The 24,775-nt window shown below is 37.8% G+C and overlaps 3 protein-coding genes across 3 annotated transcripts; 2 read left to right on the top strand and 1 right to left on the bottom strand.

The window, feature by feature from the left end:
- The first annotated feature begins 3,170 nt into the window (after positions 1 to 3,170).
- On the top strand, positions 3,171 to 10,047 carry zgc:77752 (uncharacterized protein LOC393862 homolog). The gene is made up of 12 exons (XM_017718700.2): positions 3,171 to 3,292; positions 3,587 to 3,955; positions 4,769 to 4,849; positions 5,120 to 5,238; positions 5,748 to 5,885; positions 6,640 to 7,193; positions 8,013 to 8,261; positions 8,508 to 8,624; positions 8,756 to 8,857; positions 9,274 to 9,354; positions 9,554 to 9,664; positions 9,894 to 10,047. The coding sequence occupies exons 2-12, from the start codon at positions 3,777 to 3,779 to the stop codon at positions 10,005 to 10,007; spliced, it is 1,845 nt and encodes a 614-aa protein (XP_017574189.1). The 5' UTR covers positions 3,171 to 3,292; positions 3,587 to 3,776; the 3' UTR covers positions 10,008 to 10,047.
- Positions 10,048 to 13,352: 3,305 nt separating this feature from the next.
- On the top strand, positions 13,353 to 16,898 carry odf3b (outer dense fiber of sperm tails 3B). The gene is made up of 7 exons (XM_017691935.1): positions 13,353 to 13,421; positions 14,051 to 14,169; positions 14,266 to 14,469; positions 14,654 to 14,755; positions 14,848 to 14,969; positions 15,046 to 15,186; positions 16,050 to 16,898. Exons 2-7 carry the CDS (start codon positions 14,058 to 14,060, stop codon positions 16,140 to 16,142), a joined length of 774 nt encoding a protein of 257 aa, XP_017547424.1. The 5' UTR covers positions 13,353 to 13,421; positions 14,051 to 14,057; the 3' UTR covers positions 16,143 to 16,898.
- A 216-nt stretch (positions 16,899 to 17,114) lies between these two features.
- Positions 17,115 to 24,775, bottom strand: trim35-30 (tripartite motif containing 35-30). Its single transcript, XM_017692052.2, has 9 exons — positions 24,193 to 24,775; positions 23,786 to 23,877; positions 23,444 to 23,669; positions 20,203 to 20,615; positions 19,343 to 19,438; positions 19,024 to 19,254; positions 18,900 to 18,922; positions 18,691 to 18,809; positions 17,115 to 17,740 (listed from the first exon to the last, which is right to left on the bottom strand). The coding sequence occupies exons 4-9, from the start codon at positions 20,611 to 20,613 to the stop codon at positions 17,196 to 17,198; spliced, it is 1,425 nt and encodes a 474-aa protein (XP_017547541.1). The 5' UTR covers positions 20,614 to 20,615; positions 23,444 to 23,669; positions 23,786 to 23,877; positions 24,193 to 24,775; the 3' UTR covers positions 17,115 to 17,195.

Genomic DNA, 24,775 nt, shown 5'->3' with positions numbered 1-24,775 from the left:
ATTTTGAGCGCGTGTCCTTTACTGACCTTGACTATGGAGGTTATTATTACTGTTACTACAACTGTCATAAAGACTAGATCTAGCCTGAGACAGTATCTTGTTTTTTTCTGGAGGTAATATCTATTAAAAATGCAGAACCCTTTTCTGTAATTTCCTTATTAGTGTTTGTTTTTCCATTAGCAAATGAGATTAAAGTATTAAGCTATATTCATCCATAATGAATGAAAGAGCTGAAATTAACAGATTTTGATGGCAAATGGGCCACATGCACTATGGATAGAAAATATTCTAGGGTTCTTTCATGACATTCAGTGCATTGTAGTAGAGACAGAAACCTAATAATAAGTGTTTTTCAAGTTTATATTTATTATTTTTGAAGTTCAACATTAACATAATGAATGATTTATGTATTGCAATTCGAAAAGATGTGTTTTTAAAACCACACAACCACACTTCCCTACTTTGAGTTAAATGTGGATACATGAGGTGTCACCTTCTAACCCAGGCACAAGACAGTATAGAATCCTAAGTCATGCAAAATGTATAAGTACAGAGCCCCACTGATGACATTCTGTATAAATAAAAATAATACATGGCCATGACTTAGTAAGGCATGTGAACGAGATAATTAAGTTGTGGCCACAACTTACGGCATAGGAACGAGATCACATCTTACTAAGTTGTGGCCACGCATTAGAATCTCGTTCCTACACGTTAATAAGGCCATTATTTTTATTTCTGTGGGATGTCACCAGGAGGGCTCTGTATATAGTTTACTGAGAAAACCTGCTTTGTCAAATACCCCTCTGTAACACCAGAACATAAGCACCCCCTAACACAAGTGTACAAACAAACAAGCTCACTGATGCCTTTTAAAGCTTAGATTCCTCCCCCCAATTACCCCAGCAAGGGAGCCAGAGAAAGACAGAGAGAGAGAGAGAGAGAGAGAGAGAGAGAGAGACTATAACACCTGCGTAACACTGTTCATATATAAATGTAAAATGTGACATAGAAAACAATCATTTTAAGTCAAATGTAGTATAATATTTTATATTTTATATTTATAATATGTAGAAAAAATGTTTCAGTCATAAAATAATGTACTGTAATGTAATGTAAGTGACAAGGTTTAGAAGAAGGGACATCATTTAAGTGTTTGAAGAAGCTGAATTCAAATGCTGGTAAGTTTTGATTTTGCAACATTAAAAACTTGTTGTTTTCTCAAACTTTCCCTTGTAAATTTCCTTGTTTTCTCCATCCCATCACATTTTTTGCAACAATCATAGACAAATCATGTAATTTACTGTTGGAAAACTGATGTTAGAAGTCTAAGTTTGACAGCAGACAGTAGGGCCACCAACTCTGATCCTGGAGATCTACGTTCCTACTTCAACTCCAATCCTATTTGATCCCAATATACTGTCAGGGTTTTTGAAGGAATATGTCCTTGAATTACAGTTTAATAAAAGTTCTGTAAAAATCATTCATTTAGAAATTATTAAAATAATGTTAAAGCCATATAGTTGAGACAGACAGATTTCTTCATCCAGAAATCAGGCGTAGCGTTTGCATGGGACAGAATGAACTTCTGACCCAGGCACAAGCAGTGCATTGTATGAAAGGGGTTTTAGATGGCAGTGTGTACCTGGAGCTTGGAGAGGCCAGCAAAATTGCTTACATAGTAAAAGATGAAGGCAAGCTGACCCTCGAAGAGTGAAGTAAGCTGGTGAGAACCGGCAAAAAATGGGTCTTGAGATAAATTAATAAAGTACGTTTCAAAATGATGGCCTTGACATGGTACCACCAGACTAGGAAAGTCTAGAAAGAATAGATCCCAGGGTTGGTTGGAGATAGGTTTCCAATGAAAGTGTCAAATTAAGTAATGAGAACCAAAAAGGTGATTCAGAAACATATGAAACAGGGAGGGGTGATGAGCTCACCCTGAAATAGGTTATAAGAAGGGGATGTTTTGTGATGATCTTTGCATTTGATTGTCTGGAAAACATCTTGCCACCTGAAGCTCAATAAACGAAGAGGGCATTTTCCTCCCTTCCACAAGAACTCAGCAGCTGGAGTCTTTTATTCTACTTTCTTTTATTTTTGGTTGAATACTCTTTTACTTTTGTTCATTTTTGAAAGTGATTAGACTAGATTAAACCCCATATGTCAGGGCTTTGGGCAAGGAGAAAATAGCTCTTGGTCCCAACAATGTCCACCTAATTATTGCCTTCAAATGTCCATGATAAGCTGAATGAGGTGTGTTAGATTTGATTTGGAGGTGAAATCTGCAGGAGGGTAGATCTCCAGGAGGAGAGTTGGTGACCAGTGGATTAGAGCAATATATAATTGGAACTATGGAGGGAAGAAAAAATTAGATTTTCTAACAGGAAAAAAAATCTAATTAGCATGTCTACTTGGCACCAATCTCATGACATGACTTTCAGATATTACTTGGTTTGTGTTCCATTTTTAATTTTTATGTATGTTAATTACTGGCACTAGCATAGCTTTAGCAAGACATCAGAACTGTGGAAGTCCACATATAGGAAGAGCATATCATATTCAAAGCAAGAGATCATGTGCACTGGACGATAAACTGTCACGGTCTGTCCATCATGCAAAACACCAAATAGTACCTGCTGGTGAGGATCTGTAGAATATTACCTTTAATCTGCAAATTTACAAATTAATGTACTTAATGTTCTAATTAATGTTAATTAATGTTCTGCTCTCTTTGTGTTATAGTCAAAAGCATTACTAGGTAAGGAGACCACACTGCTTTGTGGTGGAGCATTAAACATGTAGTCATTTGGTGCAAAGAGTGCACCTACACAGCTATCATGAACAACACTTATGCCCACAGAGCTACATTAGGTACAAAGCTACTGTATGGTATGGCAGCTTATTTGGGTACAAAAGGATCTTCTTAAACTGTGGTACAAGATTACTCAGGCTAATTCCTGAGTCATCAGTCGACAAATGAATACTCATCATGTTCTGTCATGTTTATTAGTCAACATGTTTATTAGGTTATCTCAGCATGTCTAAAGGCTTCAAAATGGTGGACGAACACATATGGGAGTTCTCAGGTCATGTTATATAATTAGGCTTTCTATGATTTGTGAATGTCTTTGCCCTAATGTGTTTATGAGTTAATAAGGATTAGAGAGCTCTGAAGCTAGGTCAGCCAAACATGCGCCTGCAGCATGGCAGTGTGAGATTACCTTTACTTGTTCCTCATGCATGCATGTAAACTGCACACATTTAGGGACACAAATGGGACGAAAGACAGGTAAGTTATTGTTTCATAATTGGCTGGACATGTTTTTACTGAAATGTACGATTTAATAAGATAATGATCATACAGAAAGGTCCAAAGCTTAATATGAAGGTCAAATAATTTTGTTGATGTTTGAATGAATCTTCAAATGCTGGTAAATGTAGTTCACACACAGTCCACATTTGGTAGCTGCAAAAGTTGCATGCATTAATTTTTGGGAAAGGCTGGATCTTTACGTGCTAGTGCTAATTCAAGTCTGTGAGTCATTCTACCTCTAACCTTAAACCATTTTTCTCTCCTCTTTAGCTTCTTCAGCCTCTAGAAACGCTTTAAAGTAGTTATTATTGCTCATCCCTCATTAAACAGCTGATAAATTTTAAGTTTGCACTGCACAGTCTTACCTAACCTGTGCCCTGTAGTTTAGCTTGCTATCATTAGCTTGCTAATTGTCATCTACCTCCATTCTCCCGGCCTCTATCCACTTCCTTTCTGTGCTATGACTCCACTAGTTCCAGTGCCAAAGCCCTCTTACTCCCAGGCCAGGGAGAACCTGGTAAAGGCTATTCCCCCTAAAATCATCTGCCTGCTGGCGTGTGGGGGGAGGGACTGCCGCTATGAGGGTCCTGCATGCTGGAGACCCAGCCAACAGGCCATTAAGGGCCTTTTCTCCAGCTGGTGAGGCTCCTATTTTACAGTGTTTCAGACAAAGTCATATGTTTCAGTTTGTTGAAGTATAGTATATATAGAACATAAAGCCCATGGCTGGCTTTACACGGTGAAACTGTACAGTTTGATCCTCCTCTTCTATAGTAATTTTCATTGTTTGGATCTAATGAATTTGAGCTCTATATAAATTAAAGGCTACAAGAGATGAGAAAATGAACCGAGCTACACAATTTATGATACCAGAAGGCTAACTAAGAAGAATAAATGCTGACACAAGTAGCCAATTTAACAGCTGTTAGCAATAGCTGGCTAATGAACACAGCTTTATACAGAAATGTTAGCTTCAAGAAACACATTTGTTGTCATGGCTCAAGAAACTGACAAAAGAAAAAAAAATTATAACCATGAGTCAGTCAAAAGGGGCTGGACTCCCAGTAAACCATCTTCTATTTTATTTTGTCCTCTGATCCAATGAAATCAGTTGTTTCCAGTATGTTGTTTGAAATTATCATTTGACGCATTACTGTTGTTTTGATTGGGTGTTTCATGAGACTTGTTCATGAAGTTGTGTCACTTGCAATTGCACCTGAGTTTCAAGTGAGTTGCTAGATGCTTTAAACCATGCAATTCATTTGCAATTTTGTTTTATGTAGGTTTCAAACAAGCTGTGTGAAAGCTTCACCATGTAAAGCCAGACTATAAAGTGCACTAAAATGCAATAATGTTGTAGGTTTAGTTATTAGATTGACTAAGCTGTATTTTTGGATTTTGATCATTCCTTCTTTGGCACATAAATGTTTTACCATGTTTACTTTTTTCAAGGGTAACTGATGACATTGTTGCCATGGCACGACCATCTACCAATCTTATTAGAAGATACAGCATAATAGAACAGTTTAAAAAGTGAGTTTTTCATCATACTTACTGCTGATTGAAGTTTTTGGCTGGGAAAGTATTGCACAAAGTAAAAACATGCATGTTCGTTTCTTGTGATAAGTTTGTTTTTTGGAACTGGGAGGTAAATGCTCTGTGAATATTTAGAGTTTATTAAAATAAGTAATGACTTTCTGTATATGTGCTTATCTGTGTGTGTGTGTGTGTGTGTGTGTGTGTGTGTGTGTGTGTGTGTGTCTGTGTGTGTGTGTGTGTGTGTGTGTGTGTGTGCACTCATAGGTTGAATATTAAGTCCATCATTAATATGCAGCTTCCTGGGGAACATGATCACTGCGGCCCTGACCTGGAGCCGGACAGTGGTTTCACCTATTCACCACAGACCTTCATGGAGAATCAGAGTGAGTCACACACACAAACAGAGAGATTTGTTTTATACAATGTCATACATACAGAGTTGTATATACAGTTGTATGCAAAAGTATAAAAAAGGGCACCTCTGGTCAAATGGCATTTTGTTGATTTTGTAAGTGAAAATAAGTTAACACGTTCTCTACATAGAATACACGTCTGCACATTCTAATGTACGATTAGTGTTTTTTTGCTGAATTTAATACCCTTGTGAAAAAAATGGCCTATGCAACAATTTTATCATTTAGAAATTGTGTACTTAAATTTACAGAAAAATGCCGTATTTAAGTATGTTCCTTGTGGAAGATCTGTTTTACACATGTATTATACATTACATTGTCCTTGTCATTTTTATTGACGTACTTTACAAACTTGCAGAAGCCCTGTTTTTCTTTGGTTTTCCTAGAAATTCAACACATGTTTTTGTCTGGAAAATGTACAATAACAAACATATTCTCTTTTCTACAGTGACTTATACTATTGTTCTTCTCTTGTTCAGTTTACTTCTATAACTTTGGCATGACTGATTTTGGCGTTTCATCTCTGGTTGGGATGCTGGACGCAGTGAAAGTCTTGGCCTTCTCTGTGGAGGAAGGCAAAGTGGCTGTGCACTGCCATGCTGGACTGGGCAGAACAGGCAAGTTTCAAGTTCACATGGAAAAACTATTCAGCTCTAGCATGTCTTTTAGGCTCACAGACTTAAGTAGTAAACAATTAATTAAGTAAGGAATAGGGTTTATAACAGTATGATGATGTTATTGCAATACAAAAATGTGACAATGTAATGGAATGGACATTCTATAAATTATAGCAGGGGTTCTTAACCTTTTTTCACAGTGTGACCCTTTTTTGGGGTTAAAAATATTCCTCTATGCTCACTTTTGCCAATCTGCCCCTTCTCTCCACCAGCATACACATTAAAAATAACAAGAATAATCAGACAGTAAGTCTGTTCACTTAGTGGGCCTCTTAGCACTTTGCCACAAACCATACATCTTTAGCCTGGTGCTGGAATAATGCTTTAAGTTCAGCAGTCAGCCATGACCCTCCATCAGTAACAAACTCACCCAAAAGAAATTCATAATCAATATTAGCCTATCTTCCACTGTCTGTAAGTGCAGCCATTCAGCAGAGCTTGTATCATGTTTGTCAACATCATCATCATCATCATCATCATCATCACCATCATCGTTAACTGCTTAATCCAGATAGGGTTGCGGAACTTGTCAACATTATTTTCCCTATTTTTGATATTTTTTAATTTTCTTGCACCCCCAGCCGCCACCGTTTGCACTACCAGGTTAAGAAATCATCCAGCATGTTTAATAATAAACTGTGTAACAATATGGATATGGAAATAATGATTTCTACTCTCCTATGTAACCCTGCAGGAGTGCTGATTGCATGCTACTTGATCTACACACTGAGAATCACTGCCAGCGAGGCCATTCACTATGTACGAATCAAAAGGCCCCGGTCAATTCAAACTCGTGCACAGATCAATTTGGTATTTGACTTTGCCAGACTACTGGGCTCCCAGTTAGCACAGTATCCATGCCTGAGCATGCGGCATGGCGCAGCCTTCAGCCTGAGGCAGTATCTCCAGCGCCAGGCCCTGTTGCTGCATGGGGAAGAGGCCCGCTCCCTCGCACATACCCCCAAAATCCTACATCTTCTGTGCAGCTTGCTGACAGCCATTGCACAGGGAACTCCCAGTCCTCCAGAAGTGCAGGTTCATCTAGAGAGGAAGGTGGCAATTTTGGCACTCCAGGGGGATGTAAGGGACAGACTGGTGCTGCACAGGTATCTGCCTGTCCTGACGGAGGGAGAAGGCTCTGTCTCTTCATGGGATGAGCCTTTTGGATTCTTAGAGAGGAAGAGGGCAGTGCTTCTGAACAAGCGCAGTTACAGCGAGTCAGACCTCAGCAAAATTGCACTGAATAAGGTGAGAAATCAAATCCTTTAAATCAGGGAGTCCACATTAGATCAGGTCCTGGAGGTCCAGAGTCCAGCACTGTTGGATGATTTCCCTGCTCCAACACACCTGCTATACCAATAATGAATCATTAGTTGAATTAAATGTCTTGTGAACAGTAAAATCATACCAGCAAATCTGGACTCTGGCTCTCTAAGGACACCTGGTGGAAATGAACAACAAAAGAAAGATAAACAAATGCATTTTACATGATTATATCTTTAAACAAATAGCTTTGTGCTATAGAACAATGTCAAAATGCAAGGCATTAAAGGCTCCGTATCCTTTTTCTTGTATTTTATTTTTGTGTGGTTTTATGTACCAAAAACAGTCTTAATTCATTTGAAACACCTATTTTCAGCCTCTCTTAATCCCTTAGAATTATACAGGCTGTTCCTACTGTGCCCTTTAGACTGATATATGTAAATGATCTCTGTTATGATGGGCAGCGATGTATTTGCCTTGTTCTAAAAGCAGTCCAGGCTGAAACACTTCTTATAACTTCAGTTTGAATTCATGGAGCTGAAGTGTTGTGGGCTGAATATATCTAAATCATTTATTTTTTTGTAACATCAAAAAACTCTCTCTTCAAAGCAGGCTTATTTGTGCTCTGTGGACTGGAGAGTAAATTATACATTACACATTTTTTTAATTAAAAAAAAAATGGAAGGAAAACTTATTTTTCCAAGATATGGGCCCTTAAAAATAAGAATACAGACTGACAGATTTGACACTCAGCCAAAACTCATTTTCATTTCTTAATCATACTTTTTTCCTTTTGTTCTTCAGGATTTTGGATTCATACAGTGCTCCACATCATTTACAGATGATGGCAAAGTCTGCAATGGAGCTATTACTCATTTAAGAGAACAGAGATCAACAAATCCTGCCATCAGCATCTTGATGAAGGAATCCAGCAGTGCGCCAGACAGATACACACCATCAAGTCCTCGCTTGTATGACAGCAGCACTGCTAAGAGGGCAAAGTTCACAATGAAAAAAGCTCAACCTTTCCCAAAATTTAGTTCCACTATAGCGGTGAGCTTACATTTATTTTTGAAGGATCAGCTCCACCAATCTTTCAAAAAAAATTATTTTATTATATTATATATTTCTTATATTATACTTGTGCATGAGCCATCCACAGGCATTCCCTGACAAGTAGAGAACAGTGGATACTGAAGATGCTTATTAAGTAAAATACTAGTACATATCAGACAATGTCATTAAACAGGTTTGCTTTTTGTTGCATTATAATGAACATCATTGCATCTTTTTTTATAGCTGTGCAATAATCACGAATCGGTAAAAGTATCATTAGCATCGAGAATGGTTGCTGAAGCAATGGCACAGCAAGATCCACTGGAAGACAAAATACTGCAAAAGGCTGCACAATTACAGGTCAGATTTTTTTTCATTATAGTAAGCAAAGTAAGCAAAGCTATAGATAGTTAATTATCAGATACTTTTGTTTTAAATGTAAACACTGACTGGGTTTTTTTACAGTGTGTATGCTCTCTATTATTCCTCAGGATGAACTGAATGTCAGTGCATATGGATGGGCCACGCTGGCCATGGAGACAGACCCAAAGGTTCTGAGTACTCTCGTGTGGACATGGTTTGAAAAACTAAAGGTCAATATGGGCTAGTATAGAAGTTCAGTATCTAATGTTATATACAAAAAGCAGAGGAACAGTTCACCAAAAAAGTTCACTCACCCTAAATAAAGTCAGTTGGCCAGCACACGTTTGGTGTCTTGTAGCAGAGCTAGGCTAATATAGAAGAGATTTATGTGACATATTTGGCTGATGTAGGTGTAATGTTTCATTACTTGCTAGCTACATTAGCTTCATAGCTCCAATGGAAAACTAAATAAATCAAATTTATACACCAAACATATTTCAGCTAATCATCTGCATTGGGGGTAAGCAGAAAACTGTGTGAATTTGCTTTTTTGGTGAACCATTCCTCTGAAATATTGATACCTTGGTTCAGCTTTGCTAAGTAACTGTAAAGGCTGTTTTCACTCTAGTGCTGTTTGCATTAATAGGATCCCATTCTGAATGCAGATGACATAGATAAGCTATGCACAAACACGCCTGGTCAAAATCCCCTTAAAACGCTGCACAAGGTGAGAGCCTAATCTGAACAACACTCTGTACAGACCTATCATTATTGATTATCAGATGTTTATTGATGGTTGGTTATTACCTGTCTGTACGATGTATATGATACTGTAAAACTGATGAAGACAAAGTAGTTTAAATGACCAAATCATGATAGCAAAATTAAGCTTCTTCTGTGTGTTTGTACATTCATATGTGTTTCAGTCTCAGCGTAGCACCGTGTGCTGTTTGCTGGGTTGTGTGGGTCAGGTGTCGGCACACCATCCACAGACTGAAAATGCCATCCTGCAGAGGCTTATACGAGCTCTGACCAGGGTAGGAATCTGTGTGTTAATAAATCTGTGTTCATATGTGAGAGTTCATTTGTTCATGCATATCTAGATAATGTAGACTCTTTGTGCATGTTATAATAGCGTGTCAGCCTATACATAATGTCCATTTGAAAAGAACAATCTGTGCTTCAATTAGATTTAATAAGTATGCATTTTAAAAACTGTAGCACAGGAGTATACAGTATTTTATCTGCTTTTTGCCTGTGTGACAGCACCCTCCAGAGGAGATAGCAAGTTGTGGTGCTCTGCTGAAGGTGTTCAGAGCTACAGTGAGAGAGCTGCAGTGTGGTCGCCCAGCGAGCCCTACAACCCACAAGAGCTCTTAAAAGTCCTCTGATTTAATAAAGAAATATAGTAAACTGTTTATAAAGATGATGTGTCTTAATTTGTTGACTGATGATTTATATGTGTATGCGTTAACAGTACAGCCTGTTCTTGTATGACCTTTGAACCTTTGGAGAGGCCCTAAATAGTATGAGGTCATTGGCTGAATGAAATAATTAATTAATTAGAATATAGATCTGTCAGCGGTAATATTTACCTTACACTTGCCTAGTAGAAGGTTGAATTAAGCTGATCACCTATACCCAAAGAAATATACACTCAGCGGCCACTTTATTAGGTGATTTATTACACCTTGCTAGTAAAAGGTTGGACCCACTTTTGCCTTCAGAACTGCCTTAATTCTTTGTGGCATACTTTCAACAAACTGTTGGAAACATTCCTCAGAGATTTTGGTCCATATTGACATATTGACGCAGTTGCTGCAGATTTGTCGGCTGCACATCTGCAATGTGAATCTCCCGTTCCACCACATCTCAAAGGTGCTCTCTCTGACTGGAGGCCATTGGAGCACAGTGAACTCATTGTCATGTTCAAGGAACCAGTTTGAGATGATATGAGCTTTGTGACATGGTGCATTATCCTGCTGGACGTAGCCATCAGAACATGGGTACACTGTGGTCATAAAGGGATGGACATGGTCAGTAACAATACTCAGGTAGGCTACGGCATTTAAACAATGCTCAATTGGTACTAAGGGGCCCAATTTGTGCCAAGAAAATATCCCCCACACCATTACACCACCACCACCAGCCTGAACCGTTGATACAACGCAGGGTGGATCCATGCGTTCATGTTGTTTACGCCAAATTCTGACCCTACCATCTGAATGTCGCAGCTGAAATTGAGACTCATCAGACCAGACAACATTTTTCCAATCTTCTGCTGTCCAATTTCAGTAAGCCCGTGCAAACTGTAGTCTCAGTTTCCTGTTCTTAGCTGACAGGAGTGGCACCCAGCGTGGTCTTCTGCTGCTGTAGCCCATCTTCTTCAAGGTTCGACGTGTTGTGCATTCAGAGATGGTATTCTGCATTCCTTGGTTGTAACAAGTGGTTATTTGAGTTACTGTTGCCTTTCTATCATCTTGAACCAGTCTGCCCATTCTCCTCTGACCTCTCACATCAACAAGGCATTTTTGTCCACACAACTGCTGCTCACTGGATATTTTCTCTTTTTCAGACCATTCTCTGTAAACCCCAGACATGGTTGTGCGTGAAAATCCCAGTAGATCAGCAGTTTCTGAAATACTCAGACCAGCCCATCTGGCACCAACAACCATGCCATGTTCAAAGTCACTCAAAGCACCTTTCTTCCCCATTCTGATGCTCGGTCTACACTTCAGCAAGATGTCTTGACCACCTCTACATGCCTAAATGCATTGAGTTGCAGCGATATGATTGGCTGATTAGCTATTTGTGTTAACAAACAATTGAATACCTAATAAAGTGACCGGTGAGTGTAATACCACAGCGGTCAGAGCTATTAAAAGAGACACAGCTTTTGCACAAGCCATGGCACTTTATTCTCCATCTGTTGTTGGCCACAGCCACAATGCACAATTTGCTAAGCTATTCTGGCTCATGCCACTTGTTTCCCTCTCCCTCCCTCTCTCTCTCTCTCTCTCTCTCTCTCTCTCTCTCTCCACACACCCTGGGCAGTTTCTAAATCTGCCCTCTACAAGAGTAAAATGAACCACAAGAAATAAACGCCAGAGAACATGTAAATTAAAACTGACATATGCGAGAGCATTTCTTTGACACACTACAATATACTATTATACAGTAATAACAGCAGGTATTAACATTAACAGAAACAAACGAAATGAAATAAAAAAGGAATTATGAATTAGGGGAGCACAGGGAACCACCTAACATGGGGTACAATTTAATACAGTGATTCAATAGTGTTTTAAAGAGATCCGTGCCAAAGAATGTTTTCAGGGCATGCAAAAAGATTTTTTGGTTCCTAACTGCTGTATACATCACAAAATTTAACCTTATATTACTTTGATCACCATCTTGTTTCCTACAATCTCACAGCAAGTGCTAGTTAGGCCTAACTATAGCCTCCGTACTGCAGGATTAGTTGTTACACGACATTACAAATAAGACACCTTGAGTAAACAAAGAAAAATAACGCAAATTTTGCCTTTTTGTTCCATTTGTTTAGACAGATTTTAAGATGAAAAAGAGAAAACCTCTGAAAACAGGGATTTTCTTTTTTTTTATTAGTACCTTTCAGATGTTGGAATTTTGGTTTTACATAAGCATATTAATGAAATTGACAACAGTTGGTAAAACTGTAGCTATTCAGAAACAATGTGCCATATTTTACATATATGTGATGTTTTTTTATTTGCTACTGTCCTACCCTGGACAAAAAATACATTTATCATTGTTTGACACATAGCCTCATGTCAGTTTTCATATCTAATTTGGTGTGTGTGTATCCATCAGTTGAACTGTCTGATTGTCTTATAGATAATACATTACATGATATATTATAGATAATATATCTATATATTCTATATCTATAATATATCATGTAATGTCATATATCATGCAGTGTGGTTTGAAAATATGTTTGTTTCTTACAACATAGAATTATATTGAATTAATTTTGTTTGCACTAATTTATCAGACTTTTCAAGCAACTGTTATAACTGTTATCTGTTTCAGTTAGTCCCACCCATAGGGCAAATTGTACCATTGCGCTTCTCATCGTCCATCCATCCATCCATCCATCCATCCATCCATCATCTTCCGCTTTGCCGGGCTTCTCATAAATTTCAGTGGAATTGTACATGAAGCAGAGATTTATATGTTGCTTGTATACACCCATACTGATTATTCCAACTTAATATTATATTGATATTATAATATTTTAAAAATTATTCAACAAAACCCCAGAAATGTTAGCTTGCCCCCCTGACCCCACTCTCCCCTAAATGTGAATTTTCATGCATTTCCAAATGTATTTGATAAATACACTTTACATTTATTTCCTGTATGGGTAACATATGAAATTTCAGAAAATAATCAAATCCATCATTTTTTTTAAAAATAATGAATTAAATGTAGCTGAACTGCACCTGCACATGTCTAAGCTGCAGTTTCTACCCCCTGGAGCTCACTTCATAACTCAGAAAACCCCAAAGCCATCAGATTTCCCTAGAGTAATCAGCGCTGAGTATAACTCCGCCAGTTCACGTATCAAGTGAAAAGCATTGTTAGTCTTCAGTGAACATTCAGTCGCGTTTCAAACTCTATCGCTATGGTGACGCGTCGTCATAGTGAGAGAGGAAAACAAGTGGACAATCACCGCTGAGCGTTTGATCCACCGCACGTGCTCTCCTCGGGTGCCCCGAGCTGCACCGCATTCTGAACCGCGAGCGACAGGTGCGAGATTTATAGCCTCTCTCTGCTTTAATCACCCACCAATCTGCTGCTGTGACACTTTTCAGCAAGAGAAGGCACAATTAACACGAGCCGTACGGTCTGTTAGGAGCTTTTTGAGTTAGAACGGGTTATACGAGCCTACCGCTGATTTTTGTTGTTTTGCTGGACTTGACGACTTTAAATAGCTGATAATGTTTCACTCAGTGACGGTTTTCATCGCAGTTTTGAGTGTGGTAACGCTAGCTGCTGGCTAACAGCGTTAGGTTTATGTTAATGGTATCTACTATTTTTCTGATTGACCGGGGGTCTAATTTGAATACATACCCACACTGAGCTGAATGTAATATTATTTATAGGCGTAAATTCGTTACAGCTGTTTCAGGGCAGCTCTGCTAGACTGGGAGTTTTCTCGGACTTGTACACTTGATCGCGACTGGAATTGCGTTGCTGTGGTAACGCGGTGCTTATTGGCGCGCTATTATTTCGCAATTGTATGATGGTGCCTTAGTGTGGCTGTGTTGTCTAATATAAAATACTCCCACCACTGATTTAAGATGAACATGTATAACAGAAGTTTAACAGAATTTTCAAATAATAAGATTTATGTTTTTAATGTTTCGCTCCTGCAGAACAAGTATGGCAACTGAGGAGGTCTGGGTAGGTTCCTGGAGGCCCCACAGGCCGAGGGGTCCGATTGCTGCAATGTACAGCAGCCCAGGACCCAAATATGCGCTTCCAGGTGTTACAGGTAACCAAAAGAAATGAAAACAGCCTTGGAACATCTGGTGGCCTTTACTGCTATTTTACCAAATTATTCTTGTACACACTTCTGTTCATCAATCAGGTTTAAACTGTCATGACCCACGGAAGTGGAAAGCTCCAGCATTCAGCTTTGGCACGCATCATAGACAGTTCAGCTCCAGCTGTTCACCAGGACCTGGCTACCTTGTTCCCTCTAATATTACAAGAGCTGGACGAGATGGAACCCCAGCTTATTCACTGTACAGTAGACCCAAAGACCCTCTACTTTTCCAGACCCCTGGACCAGGTAGGACACAATATAAAATAGAGTTTACAGAAACCCCCATACAGAACTGTGCAAAGGTTTTAAGCACTTAAGCATGTTGTTTAAATTTATCTTTAAGCTTGAAAAATAAGAATTTACCACATCATTTCAGCAGATACAAATAAATGTAAATACAGTAAATAACAATGGCTTTTATGCTTTGCAGGGAGATATTCTCCTGAGAAAGCAGGAAAGATGACCTATTATTCCGCCCCTGCATATTCACTGTCAGCTAGAACCAAAGAGTTTCGCAATGACCAGACACCAGGTAAACACTAACCCTCAGAGCTGTAATATAGCGAGTGCTGTGGAACCCTGCTCCATCCTATAATGTGCACTGAATCTTTTTTTTTAATACAGGGCCTGCTGCTTATATGCTGCCTTCAGTGCTAGGACCAAACACTGTAAATAAATCGTCTGCCCCGAACTTTTCCCTCACTGGCCGTAGCAAGATAGGCAGCTTCCATGAGGACCTGCAGAAGGTGAGAGCTAACTCTGAAGGTGGACTACACTGGCTTCTTGAGTACAGATGACTATAAGTTCCTGTGTTCCTCTCAGACTCCAGGTCCAGGGACATACAGAGTTGTGGATGCAGCTGTGTACAAACACAAGCCTCCACAGTACAGCATGACTGCCCGCAACAACATGCCCGGTGACACAACCAAGAAACCAGGACCTGGAGCTCATCACCCAGAGCAGGTCAGCTATGGGGTCTTATGCATACTTTATTATATATTGTCACTGCCCAAAACTGTGTTGAAGTGACATAGAAAAATTAAAATGGGGAAAAAAGGAGATAAATGTTTTGTTTTGTTTTTGGGTAACCATAATATGTATCTATGCAATAAAAAAATAAGCTTAACTAAATCCAACACTAACCTTAAATGTTTTTGCCATTGAAAAAATTGTAGCTTTTCTGAAAGTTCCTAGCACTAGCTGTTTCCACTCAATTTCTGTACAAATTGAAAGTGATAAAATGAAAATGCAATAAAAAATGTATTTTAAGTGATAAACAATCTTTACATAGTGATGTTATTTCCTACAAAAAAACTTTTGACGCATAAGTTTTAGTTTATTGATTTAAAAAAGTTGCATTTGACATATTTCCATTTTAATTTTGTATATTTTTGCAATTTGCATATGTTTGGCTTTTTGAGGTTCCAGTAACCTCTTTGTTTTTTCACTTAATATGAGGGAATCTGCAACATCATGACATTCATGCATAAATGCATTCTTTTTCAAAACAAACAAACAATAAAACAACAACAAAAAACTTGTGACATTTCAGGTATTGGTGAACACTTTTGCACATTGAATGGATAAAAGTTTTCTCCATTTCCATAGCCTATACTTAGAAACTTTTTGAAGTGTTAACAGGTTTTTCATAAAAAAATCATTTGGATTGAAATGCAGCTGTGGTAGGTTCCTCCAGTTTTTCTTTGAAATGTCTACAAAGTGATGAGATTTTTGAGATTTTTTGTACAACACACACACACACACAAATATCTTTTCAGACACTTATAACTAATCCTTTAAAGACTGATGGGTTTCTGTCTCCATAGGTGACCTTCACACGACTCAAACCTCCCAGCTTCTCCTTTGGTGTCCGCCACTCTGAGTTCATTGCACCACTGATTGTGAACATCACTGATTAACTCAGCCTTTTCCCTAATCTCATAATAAAGAGTGCTCTGTTATGCAGTGAAGACTGTTGCTGAAAGTTCCTCAGTGCTGCTATGTATGTAAAGCTTTCAACAAGAGAAGCCATGCAGAGCAAGGCAGCTTCAACACTTGAACTGAGCCAGAGCAGATATGCTGAGAATGACACTTGAAATCCTGACAGAGGTTGATGACAAACTTATAAAATGTTTTAAATGTTGTGAGGATTAGACTGCAGATGATATTTTTTGATTATCACCCACCAAATTTTGAGTCTAGTCAAACTCAACTGACCATGTCTAGAGAATATAAATACAAATAAAACTTACCCTAGTCCAGCACAATCAGCTGTTGTCCTTAAAATTCAGACTTTTCTATAACAAACACTGATTTATATATATAAATGAGATTCATGGGATTCATTCAAAAGACTAATTATTAAAGCAAAGCAAATATATTAGGCAAAGTGCTATTTTTTATATAGTAATAGAAAATGTGAATATGTGAGAATTAATCACATAAAATGCACAATTGAATAAATACTTTATTTAATATAACTGCTAAAATTGGCCCTGTGCATGATTATGTAATTTCACTATAGTAAAGTTAGATCAAAACATGTCATCAGAAATTACCATAATGTATTATCCATTGTCAAGCACATTTCAACTGTATACACATTATGATATCAAATACATGTTCTTTTCAGATCTGTTTTGTCCATATTATTTTCTCCTTATTTTTAAATTATTCTTTTTCTTTTATAAATCTATAATGTAAAAACATTTTAGTAACTTGAAAAAGTTACTAAGTCAACTAACTGCAATAAAATTTAAATATCTTTGAACTTCAAATAATAAGTTAACAGGACATTAGAAGATAAGTTCTGTCAACATTATTAGAAGTTCAACTCAAAAGGATAGTAAATTTACTTACTCTTTTAAAGTACCAAAATTTGTTTACAGTGTTCCTAGATTTCTATACTCAAAGAGGTTAATGATAAAATACACATCTAGTCTGAGACAATTTAAAGAAATTAATTTTTATCTCTAATCAGGTATCTCAACTGTCACTGAAGACTTTGCTGGTAATATTCTCAGAGGATGTGATTTGCAGTGGCTATAAAAGTAAGGAAAAACTCTCTCATGGAATGTTTGTTTGAAAATGTGCAGGCAGGTGTTTCGGCCTGAGTCAGTGAAGGTAACTCTGCCCTTGTCAAAGTCCAGCTGAACTCTGATCCTCTGGACTATCTCACCAACCCGCAGCATTCTCAGGCTCTCTGGAGAATATCCCTTCCCATATTTACCATTAGAGAAACCTACATACCACAAGCCAAAGCGTGAGAGATTCTCTCTGTGCATGTACACAGATTCTGAGATCACCCCCACAGCCCAGGATGTGTTTTCTCCAACTTCAACTTCCCAGCTGTGAGTACCTGAGCTAAAGCCCTCAGAGCCCAGGACCATTGCATAGCCCTCAAACCTCTCTGGATTAGCAGGAAGCTCCTGATGCTGACCACTGTAGACAACAGTGACAAGATCATCGGACACTACAAGGTCAGCATGGGCAGTGTTGGGGTCTAGAGCCACAGGAGCTAGAGAGACAGAAAGAGAAGGACAAAAACCTGTTGTTTCACTTTTGTAGTGTATTTATTTTTACATTTAAAGTAACCTGGCATTTCACAAAACATGATTTCTCAGTAAAACTGGATTACTTTTCTAGGCAAAAATAGACATATCCTCTACAGGGAACAAACTTAAATATGACCAAGTTCTTCCATTTTTAGTGGACAATTTCTGTTTGCTGAGTTTAACATATTGGAAAAAAAAAATGTATAAAATGTGCCATAACTTTTGCCCATGCCACATTTTATGTTTCATTTTGTTTTCCAATATGTGAAATTCAGCAAACATATTTTCACTTATTAAATCAACAAAAGATGTAATTTGATCAGGAGTGCCTAAACCTTTGCTCAAGGCTTAATGACACTGTCTAAAAAAAGTCCCACAAAAACAGACCCAATACCTCTTTTAAATTATTAATTTTTTTCAAACGCATCATTAAATTATTAATATGTAAACAAAGTCATTCAGAATGGTTTGATGTGAGATTCTAGGTAAGCTTAGCAAATCAGATTTGTTCACAGTGGTGGTGACAGGAACCACGTCCAAAGCCTTTATTGCCTCTAAAAGCTACGTCACAATTTTATATATACATTGCTTGAAGGTGAGACACTGTTTTACAATTTTGTTTTTTTTTTATTGTTGTTGTTTTGATCAAAAATTTATGTTTAAATGTATAGGCAGTTATAACATAAAATAAATGATGAAATAAATCTCAGAAGACATGTAGGTTCACTGGTTGTCTGAATAGTAAATAAAATTGCCATATTTACATTATAGACAGTGCAAGCTGCTATTCATATGACCACTACTGTAAAAGAAATGTTGAAAAGTCGTTGAAATTCCAGTTTAAGCCACCCAGCTTTACTGATGAATCATGGTTTGTGTGATACCTCCCTGGGGCATTTTGCTCTGTACTCACTGTATTGTATAACACCATGCATCTTCTCTAATACATGAAAGCCCAGGTTGCTCAGGTGCCTTGTCACGTTGATCAGCACTCCAGAGAGCCTCTCTGGACTCTCCAGCTTGGCCTGTGTTCTAGAAAAAAATTCAGTAGTCAGGGAGGGACTGTGTAGTGAGAACACACAAACACAAACAAACCAAAAAAGTGATCTGTGCTTTACATACCTTTCAAGTGTAGCTCTGTAGTTCTGTAGATTTAAGTAAAATGAGGGAGAATGAAAACACACACACACAACACACAACTAAAATACCATTAATGCATTTTAGCAGCTGAAGAAGAAGTTTTTACCAACAGAAATTGCAAGTCTTCTCTTCCTATCTCCTTTTCAATGGCTTTGATGGTATCCAAGACATAAGAGATCTGTGTTTGAATCTTCTCAATCTTTTTCTTCACTATCTGACTCCTCTGCTCCTCCTCCTTTCTCAGTGCAGATATCCTGGCTGCCTCTTCATCCCAAAGAAAGTGGTGAAGCTTCTCAAACTCCTTTTTTATCAGAGCCTCTGTGTGTTGGGCCTGCTTCTAGAGACACATACCCAGAACAGATGTAAATATCTCTTTGGGGATAATACAAATATAAAGACATGCTGAAAAGCCTCTAAGCCCTCACTTTAATATACTCTCCCGTTTTAAGGTAGGATTGCTTGAAGTACTCAAAGATTCTTTGCTTCTCATGCAGCGGCTTCAGTTTCATCTGGAGCTCCTCCTGCATGGAGACAAAAAGATGAGTGTCAATGTGTAAAAGCCCAGTACCAAAACCACGCCAATGAACAACATGTAGGTTCATTGAGTTCATTGCCCTTTAGCTGTACTATTGGATTTTTCTTCACTCCATTTACTGTTCTCACATTTCTATGAAAACATTTATGTCAGCCATCATCACTTTCTCTGACTCATACATGATGTCAAAACAAAAAATGACAAATTAGTCAAATATCTGCAGATCTGTACTTTTGCAAGGCTCATTAATTTTATGCTGACATGGAGAACCTGCTTGTTGTGTCCTTGATAGCCAGATAGAAAGGCGATTGGCCTGGGAGGACCCGTTTGACAGGACTGCTCTCATGTTTGGACTTTCAACCTTTTGTATGATCCATCATCTAGTGCTGACTGAGGGTCATGAAATGAACAGGAATGACCAAAAGTCATAGTCTCTGTCATGAAATGAGCAGCAACATTGCTCTTTTGAATGTATGTATGTCAAAACTACTTTGCATATTTTCAATGTAAACCACTCAGACTTGTTCCTCAGTATCTACTATGAATTATTAAGCATCTCTTATCAAGCTAATGTGCAAATTGTGTAGTTAATAGAGTGCGTAACTGAAGTATTGTCCCATAAACTCTAATAACTATATAACTCACATATTGGCTTTGTAGTAGACACTGAATTAGGGTATAAGGTGCTAAATTTGGAGAAATATTTGATCATTCCTTAAAGTGCTCCAGGGCTAACCACTACCCCCATACCTTCAGGTCTTGCGATGCGTCCCGTATAGAACAGAAAGAGTGTTTGCTATGCAGGTTGGAGTCCTTGCACTTAGTACAGACGGGCCTTTGCTCCATGCTGCAGAAGATAGTGAGAGCTTCTAGGTGTAAACTGCAGAGCCCCTCCATCTCTACAGAAAACCTGCGGTTCTTCTCCTTCAGCACAGCCTCACACATGTTCCTCAGCACGATGTTGGTGGGGGGCTCAGAGTTGGAAGAGACAGTCCTGCAGATGGGACACTCTAGAGCCCCTCGCTGGTCCCAGAAGTGGCGCACGCAGCCCTTACACATGCTGTGAGAGCAGGCCAGGAGAATGGGGTCTCTGTAGATTTCACAGCACAGAGGGCAGGAGAAATCCTCCTCAGTCAGAGAGGGTCTAGAAGCCATGCTCATACCTACAGAGCCAGTCAAGCATCTGTGAGAACCAAGGAGCTCAAAGCCTCTATATATGCAGTGGGGTGGAGCAAAAGTGAAAAGCATTTGGACACACACACAAGACACGCATGCATATACACACGTACACTAACTATATTCTCTGTAGTACAGCTGTTGCACTTAATTTGTATTATAGATCCTTGGAAACTAATCAAATGCAACAAAGTAGATCCTTTATTTTAAACTGTAAAACTGCAAACAAAAGGAATAGAAAATAATATTTACAGGCTGATGTTGAAGTTTATGTTAACATGCTTCAGATATTTTACAAATTGACTGAGTGTTGACAGAGTATTGACTTTAACTCTTTTGAATATAATATAAAAATAGAATATAAGCAGCTATGGAAATAGGAACACAGCTCTTCTATTAACTGATGTGAGAGCTGCTGGTACATGCCTAATGACCTGGAATGAAGAAAATGTTGACTGGGGACATATTCTGAGAAAGGCACAGTGAGATAAATGGTCAAGATAACATGATAAATGTGCATTTCTAATAACTATAATTCATTGACAGATTCTGAACTTTTGGCTCACGATGTTGACAGTGAGTTACAACTAAATTAAGCACTAAATCTTTAAGAAGAATGAATGTAGTGGCATGTAATACTGGGGTTATGGAATTCTCTCAAAATGGTTCTGTTTCCATAAATAGCTACATTATCTGATTCTAGTAAGTTAAACATCTGGTAAGGTAGGCATGCACTGTTGTGAATAAAGAAAGATTTATCTTTGTTTGATTACATTTTATCTGCACATGGAATACATTTTATACATATCCATTTTCTGATTCATGGCATAGTAATTTCTGCCAATTGTGAAGAGAAGGAACATTTGCAGTTACAACTTATATACACTGAAAGACATTAATGTCTCCAAAACTTTATATCTAAAACTAAGCACCTTTGATTACATTCCAATTTGTTTATGTCAATAAGACACATTACACATGATTGTTTAAGGGAGATCAACAAGATAAGGAATATCTATAATAGAAGCAGACAAAGCTACAAGATTAATTACATCACTTTTTGAGTATTGTAAAAATAAAAAGTGTAGGTAATATCTGTACAGGTATCGTCTGTGCTGGAAGACAATAATCTAACTTAAAAATGTAAGTTTACAAATTTACAGAAATATTTATATAATGTTTTGGTTTTTCAACCTCATTGTTTTTGCAAATCTGAAATTGATGCCAGTAACATGTACAGGTTGGGACAAGGGCAATTTAAGACATCTTAAACCAGTAATGTTTCAGCATAAAAGAAGCTTCCAGGAACAAGGATATCCAGGAGTAAGGCTTGGCACCAAAATATGTATCAGTAAATAATCTAACAGTTTAAAAACAACATCCCTCAATAATAGATTTCAGGTATTTCACTTCAAGCTCAAACTCACCTGAAAAGAACTATTACACAGTAGAAATGTGTGCTGTACTCTGACAAGTCAACCTTTCAGAATGCTTATAGAAATAACAGACATCATGTTCTCCAGGCCAAAAAACGAAAAGGACCATCCATATTATTAAGGTGTAAAGTTAAGTGTTGGAGGCATCACATTTAGAATGAACAGATCTTTTTAAACATAAAAATAGAGAGTTTTTCCTCAACGACATTTTCTTTCCTGCTGTTGTTATTGGCTTGTTCCTCATGGGGGCTTGAACCCAAATTTTGACTTGAAATAAATACATAAACAAATACATAAAGTTCAAAAGATAAAACATTAAGTATTGTGTTTTTTGCACAGTTTTCCATTTATATACAGGTCAAGTGAAGTGTACTAATCACATGCTGTCCCAACCTTTTTGGAATTAATAACAAATTTATGCCAGTGAAATAATTTTCTGGATGCTGTCTTAAATTGTTAATCTCTGATTCCTCTGTTCCACTGTTATAAAAGTCTTTATTGGTAAATTTCTCAGTGGATTGCCACTTCTATTCCAAATATGGGGAAAGACCCTCTCAGTAAAAGAAATTCTTAAATAATACAAACTGTGTGTTAATAAGAGCCCCTGAGAATAGTTCCCTGTTGTTCCAGTCCAGATGGACTTTAATCGACAGTGTATCGACCGTTATAACATCCCAGATCCCAAATCCCACTGCCAAAAGGAGGTCAGCCTTTGTTCCTCTGCACAGAATCTGTAAGTACACCAACATACCACTCTATTTTATCTTTAATGTCAACATCCCATGAGTGGATGCCAGATGAACCTAAAACCCAACAATAATAATAACATCTTTCTGGATTATTGGGAATTACTTGGGAAACATCGCTGAATGTCAAGCTAGTCAAATCATCAAAGGGAACAATGGAAGAAGAGAGAGAGAGAGAGAGAGAGAGAGAGAAATGCTGCATTATTCCTGATGATGCAAATATTCAGTATTCTGACTACTGACTGTCAGTAATCACTGTATTTTATAATGCTCTGCATCTTCTCCCACACTCTGAATGTAAAGTTGCCCAGGTCTTGGGCTACTACAATCAGAGCTCCAGAAACGATCTCATGATTTTTTGGATTGCACCGAGTTTTTAAATATATATATATATATATATATATATATATATAGAACATCACTGAAAGAGATGAGACCAACAAGGCCAGTACTAACCTGCTTTCAGAATTTCACAGTCTAATCAACAATTCAATTCAAAAGGTATTTGTATTTGTCTGCAGTTCTGTAATATAGAGAAAAAAACTATTTATAGATCTGATAATCACTTCTTATGTTTTAAAGTTGTGATTTCTACATCTGCAATAAAAAATGTCATATTGTCTATTAGCTTACCTGAAGGAAAGCAGTGTCATTTCTGCTCAGTTCGGTCTTTATGGCTTCAATTGTCCTGGAAAGGTTTGATATGCATTTTCCAGTTCATTAATTTTCATCGTTATGATCCAACTCTTCGTCTCCTCTTCCACTTTCAAGGCAGCTATTCTGATGATTTCTTCGTCTTGTAGAAACTGGTGAAGCATTTTGAACGGTTTATCTGGCTTTGTACATGCTGGGCTTGATTCTGGCAAACAACAGAATGGCTTTATATAACAGCATTGTTTATATACCACAGTGTTCGATAAATTAACTAAAAGAAATAAATTAAAAAAGAAAGAAATGAATTCAGATTCTGTATACCTTTATATGGCATAATTGTTTTTGGTCTGCTTAACTGCATGAAATAAAATGAACTTTTCCTCTAAAGTTTTCATTTTTGGCTTGATATCCTCCTGAAAAGCAAAAACACAAAGTTGAGTGAGTCTTTCCTGTATCCACAATGTTGTCATAATTAAACTATTATTAGCTAGAAGCAGTGTTCTTGTTTAAAACTAGTACCAGTACACTGAAAGAAGAAGGAATTAGCTGGAACCTCAATAAGATCGCTCTGTATTGTATTAGACATTATATCATGAAAGTTATTCAGGATTTGACCTATGAAACTGTGAACTTGTGATTTGTGATTATTGCATCCCACATTCACCTAATGAAGGACGTTAATAAACCTAAGTAATGGTTTTTGGCAAACTAAGAAAACACTGTCTTACCTTGAGATCTAGCGCTGCCTCATCGATAGGTCTAAAGCTGTGATTGATGTGCCTCTTTGAATCCTGACACTCCAAACACACAGGCTGCTTATCCTCCAGACAGAAGAGCTTGATCTTTTCCTTATGCGCCTCAGTCTCATAACCTGCTTAAGTTCTCTGGCCTCTCTCCTGTAAGAACACCTCACACAGGCTCTTCAACACAAGATTCCTCGGAGGATCAGATTTTGAGGATCTTCTTCTGCAGACTGGACAGATTGTCTTTATTTCACTCCCAGAACTTGAGAATAAGGCAAAAACACCAGATCGGTAAAGACTTCAAAACACACAGGATAAGAAAAGTCCAGATCTGAAGTATATTAAAATGCCATCTGTGAAGTCAAGCAGTTAGTGTTTTTAGTTCTGAGTTTTGCTTAAATGCTTTTCTTCTAGCTTTCATTCCATGATTTGCCTTGTGGTAATGACTGCCAAAAACACCTCAAGCTAGTTTAGCTGGATGAGCTGGTTGATCAGCTGGCAGACTAGCTAGGGGGTTAACCATCCATCCATCCATCAATCCATTTTCTAAGCTGCTTCTCCCTCAGGG

Source organism: Pygocentrus nattereri, chromosome 7, assembly GCF_015220715.1.
Source record: "Pygocentrus nattereri isolate fPygNat1 chromosome 7, fPygNat1.pri, whole genome shotgun sequence".
NCBI lineage: Eukaryota > Metazoa > Chordata > Actinopteri > Characiformes > Serrasalmidae > Pygocentrus > Pygocentrus nattereri.
The sequence above is the reverse complement of the archived record's forward strand: the minus strand, read 5'-3'. Positions and strand labels throughout refer to the sequence as shown.

What these genes read in the sequence shown, in the direction of transcription:
- zgc:77752 (XM_017718700.2), top strand. Translation starts at nt 3,777, where the DNA reads ATGACTCCACTAGTTCCAGTGCCAAAGCCCTCTTACTCCCAGGCCAGG. An exon ending in ATAATAGAACAGTTTAAAAA is followed by an intron (nt 4,850 to 5,119) that starts GTGAGTTTTTCA and finishes GTGCACTCATAG; the next exon opens with GTTGAATATTAAGTCCATCA. An exon ending in CATGGTTTGAAAAACTAAAG is followed by an intron (nt 8,858 to 9,273) that starts GTCAATATGGGC and finishes TTGCATTAATAG; the next exon opens with GATCCCATTCTGAATGCAGA.
- odf3b (XM_017691935.1), top strand. Translation starts at nt 14,058, where the DNA reads ATGGCAACTGAGGAGGTCTGGGTAGGTTCCTGGAGGCCCCACAGGCCG. An exon ending in TCGCAATGACCAGACACCAG is followed by an intron (nt 14,756 to 14,847) that starts GTAAACACTAAC and finishes TTTTTAATACAG; the next exon opens with GGCCTGCTGCTTATATGCTG. An exon ending in TCCATGAGGACCTGCAGAAG is followed by an intron (nt 14,970 to 15,045) that starts GTGAGAGCTAAC and finishes TGTTCCTCTCAG; the next exon opens with ACTCCAGGTCCAGGGACATA.
- trim35-30 (XM_017692052.2), bottom strand. Translation starts at nt 20,613, where the DNA reads ATGAGCATGGCTTCTAGACCCTCTCTGACTGAGGAGGATTTCTCCTGC. An exon ending in ACGCATCGCAAGACCTGAAG is followed by an intron (nt 19,439 to 20,202) that starts GTATGGGGGTAG and finishes GTCTCCATGCAG; the next exon opens with GAGGAGCTCCAGATGAAACT. An exon ending in GCATGGTGTTATACAATACA is followed by an intron (nt 17,741 to 18,690) that starts GTGAGTACAGAG and finishes CTGTCTCTCTAG; the next exon opens with CTCCTGTGGCTCTAGACCCC.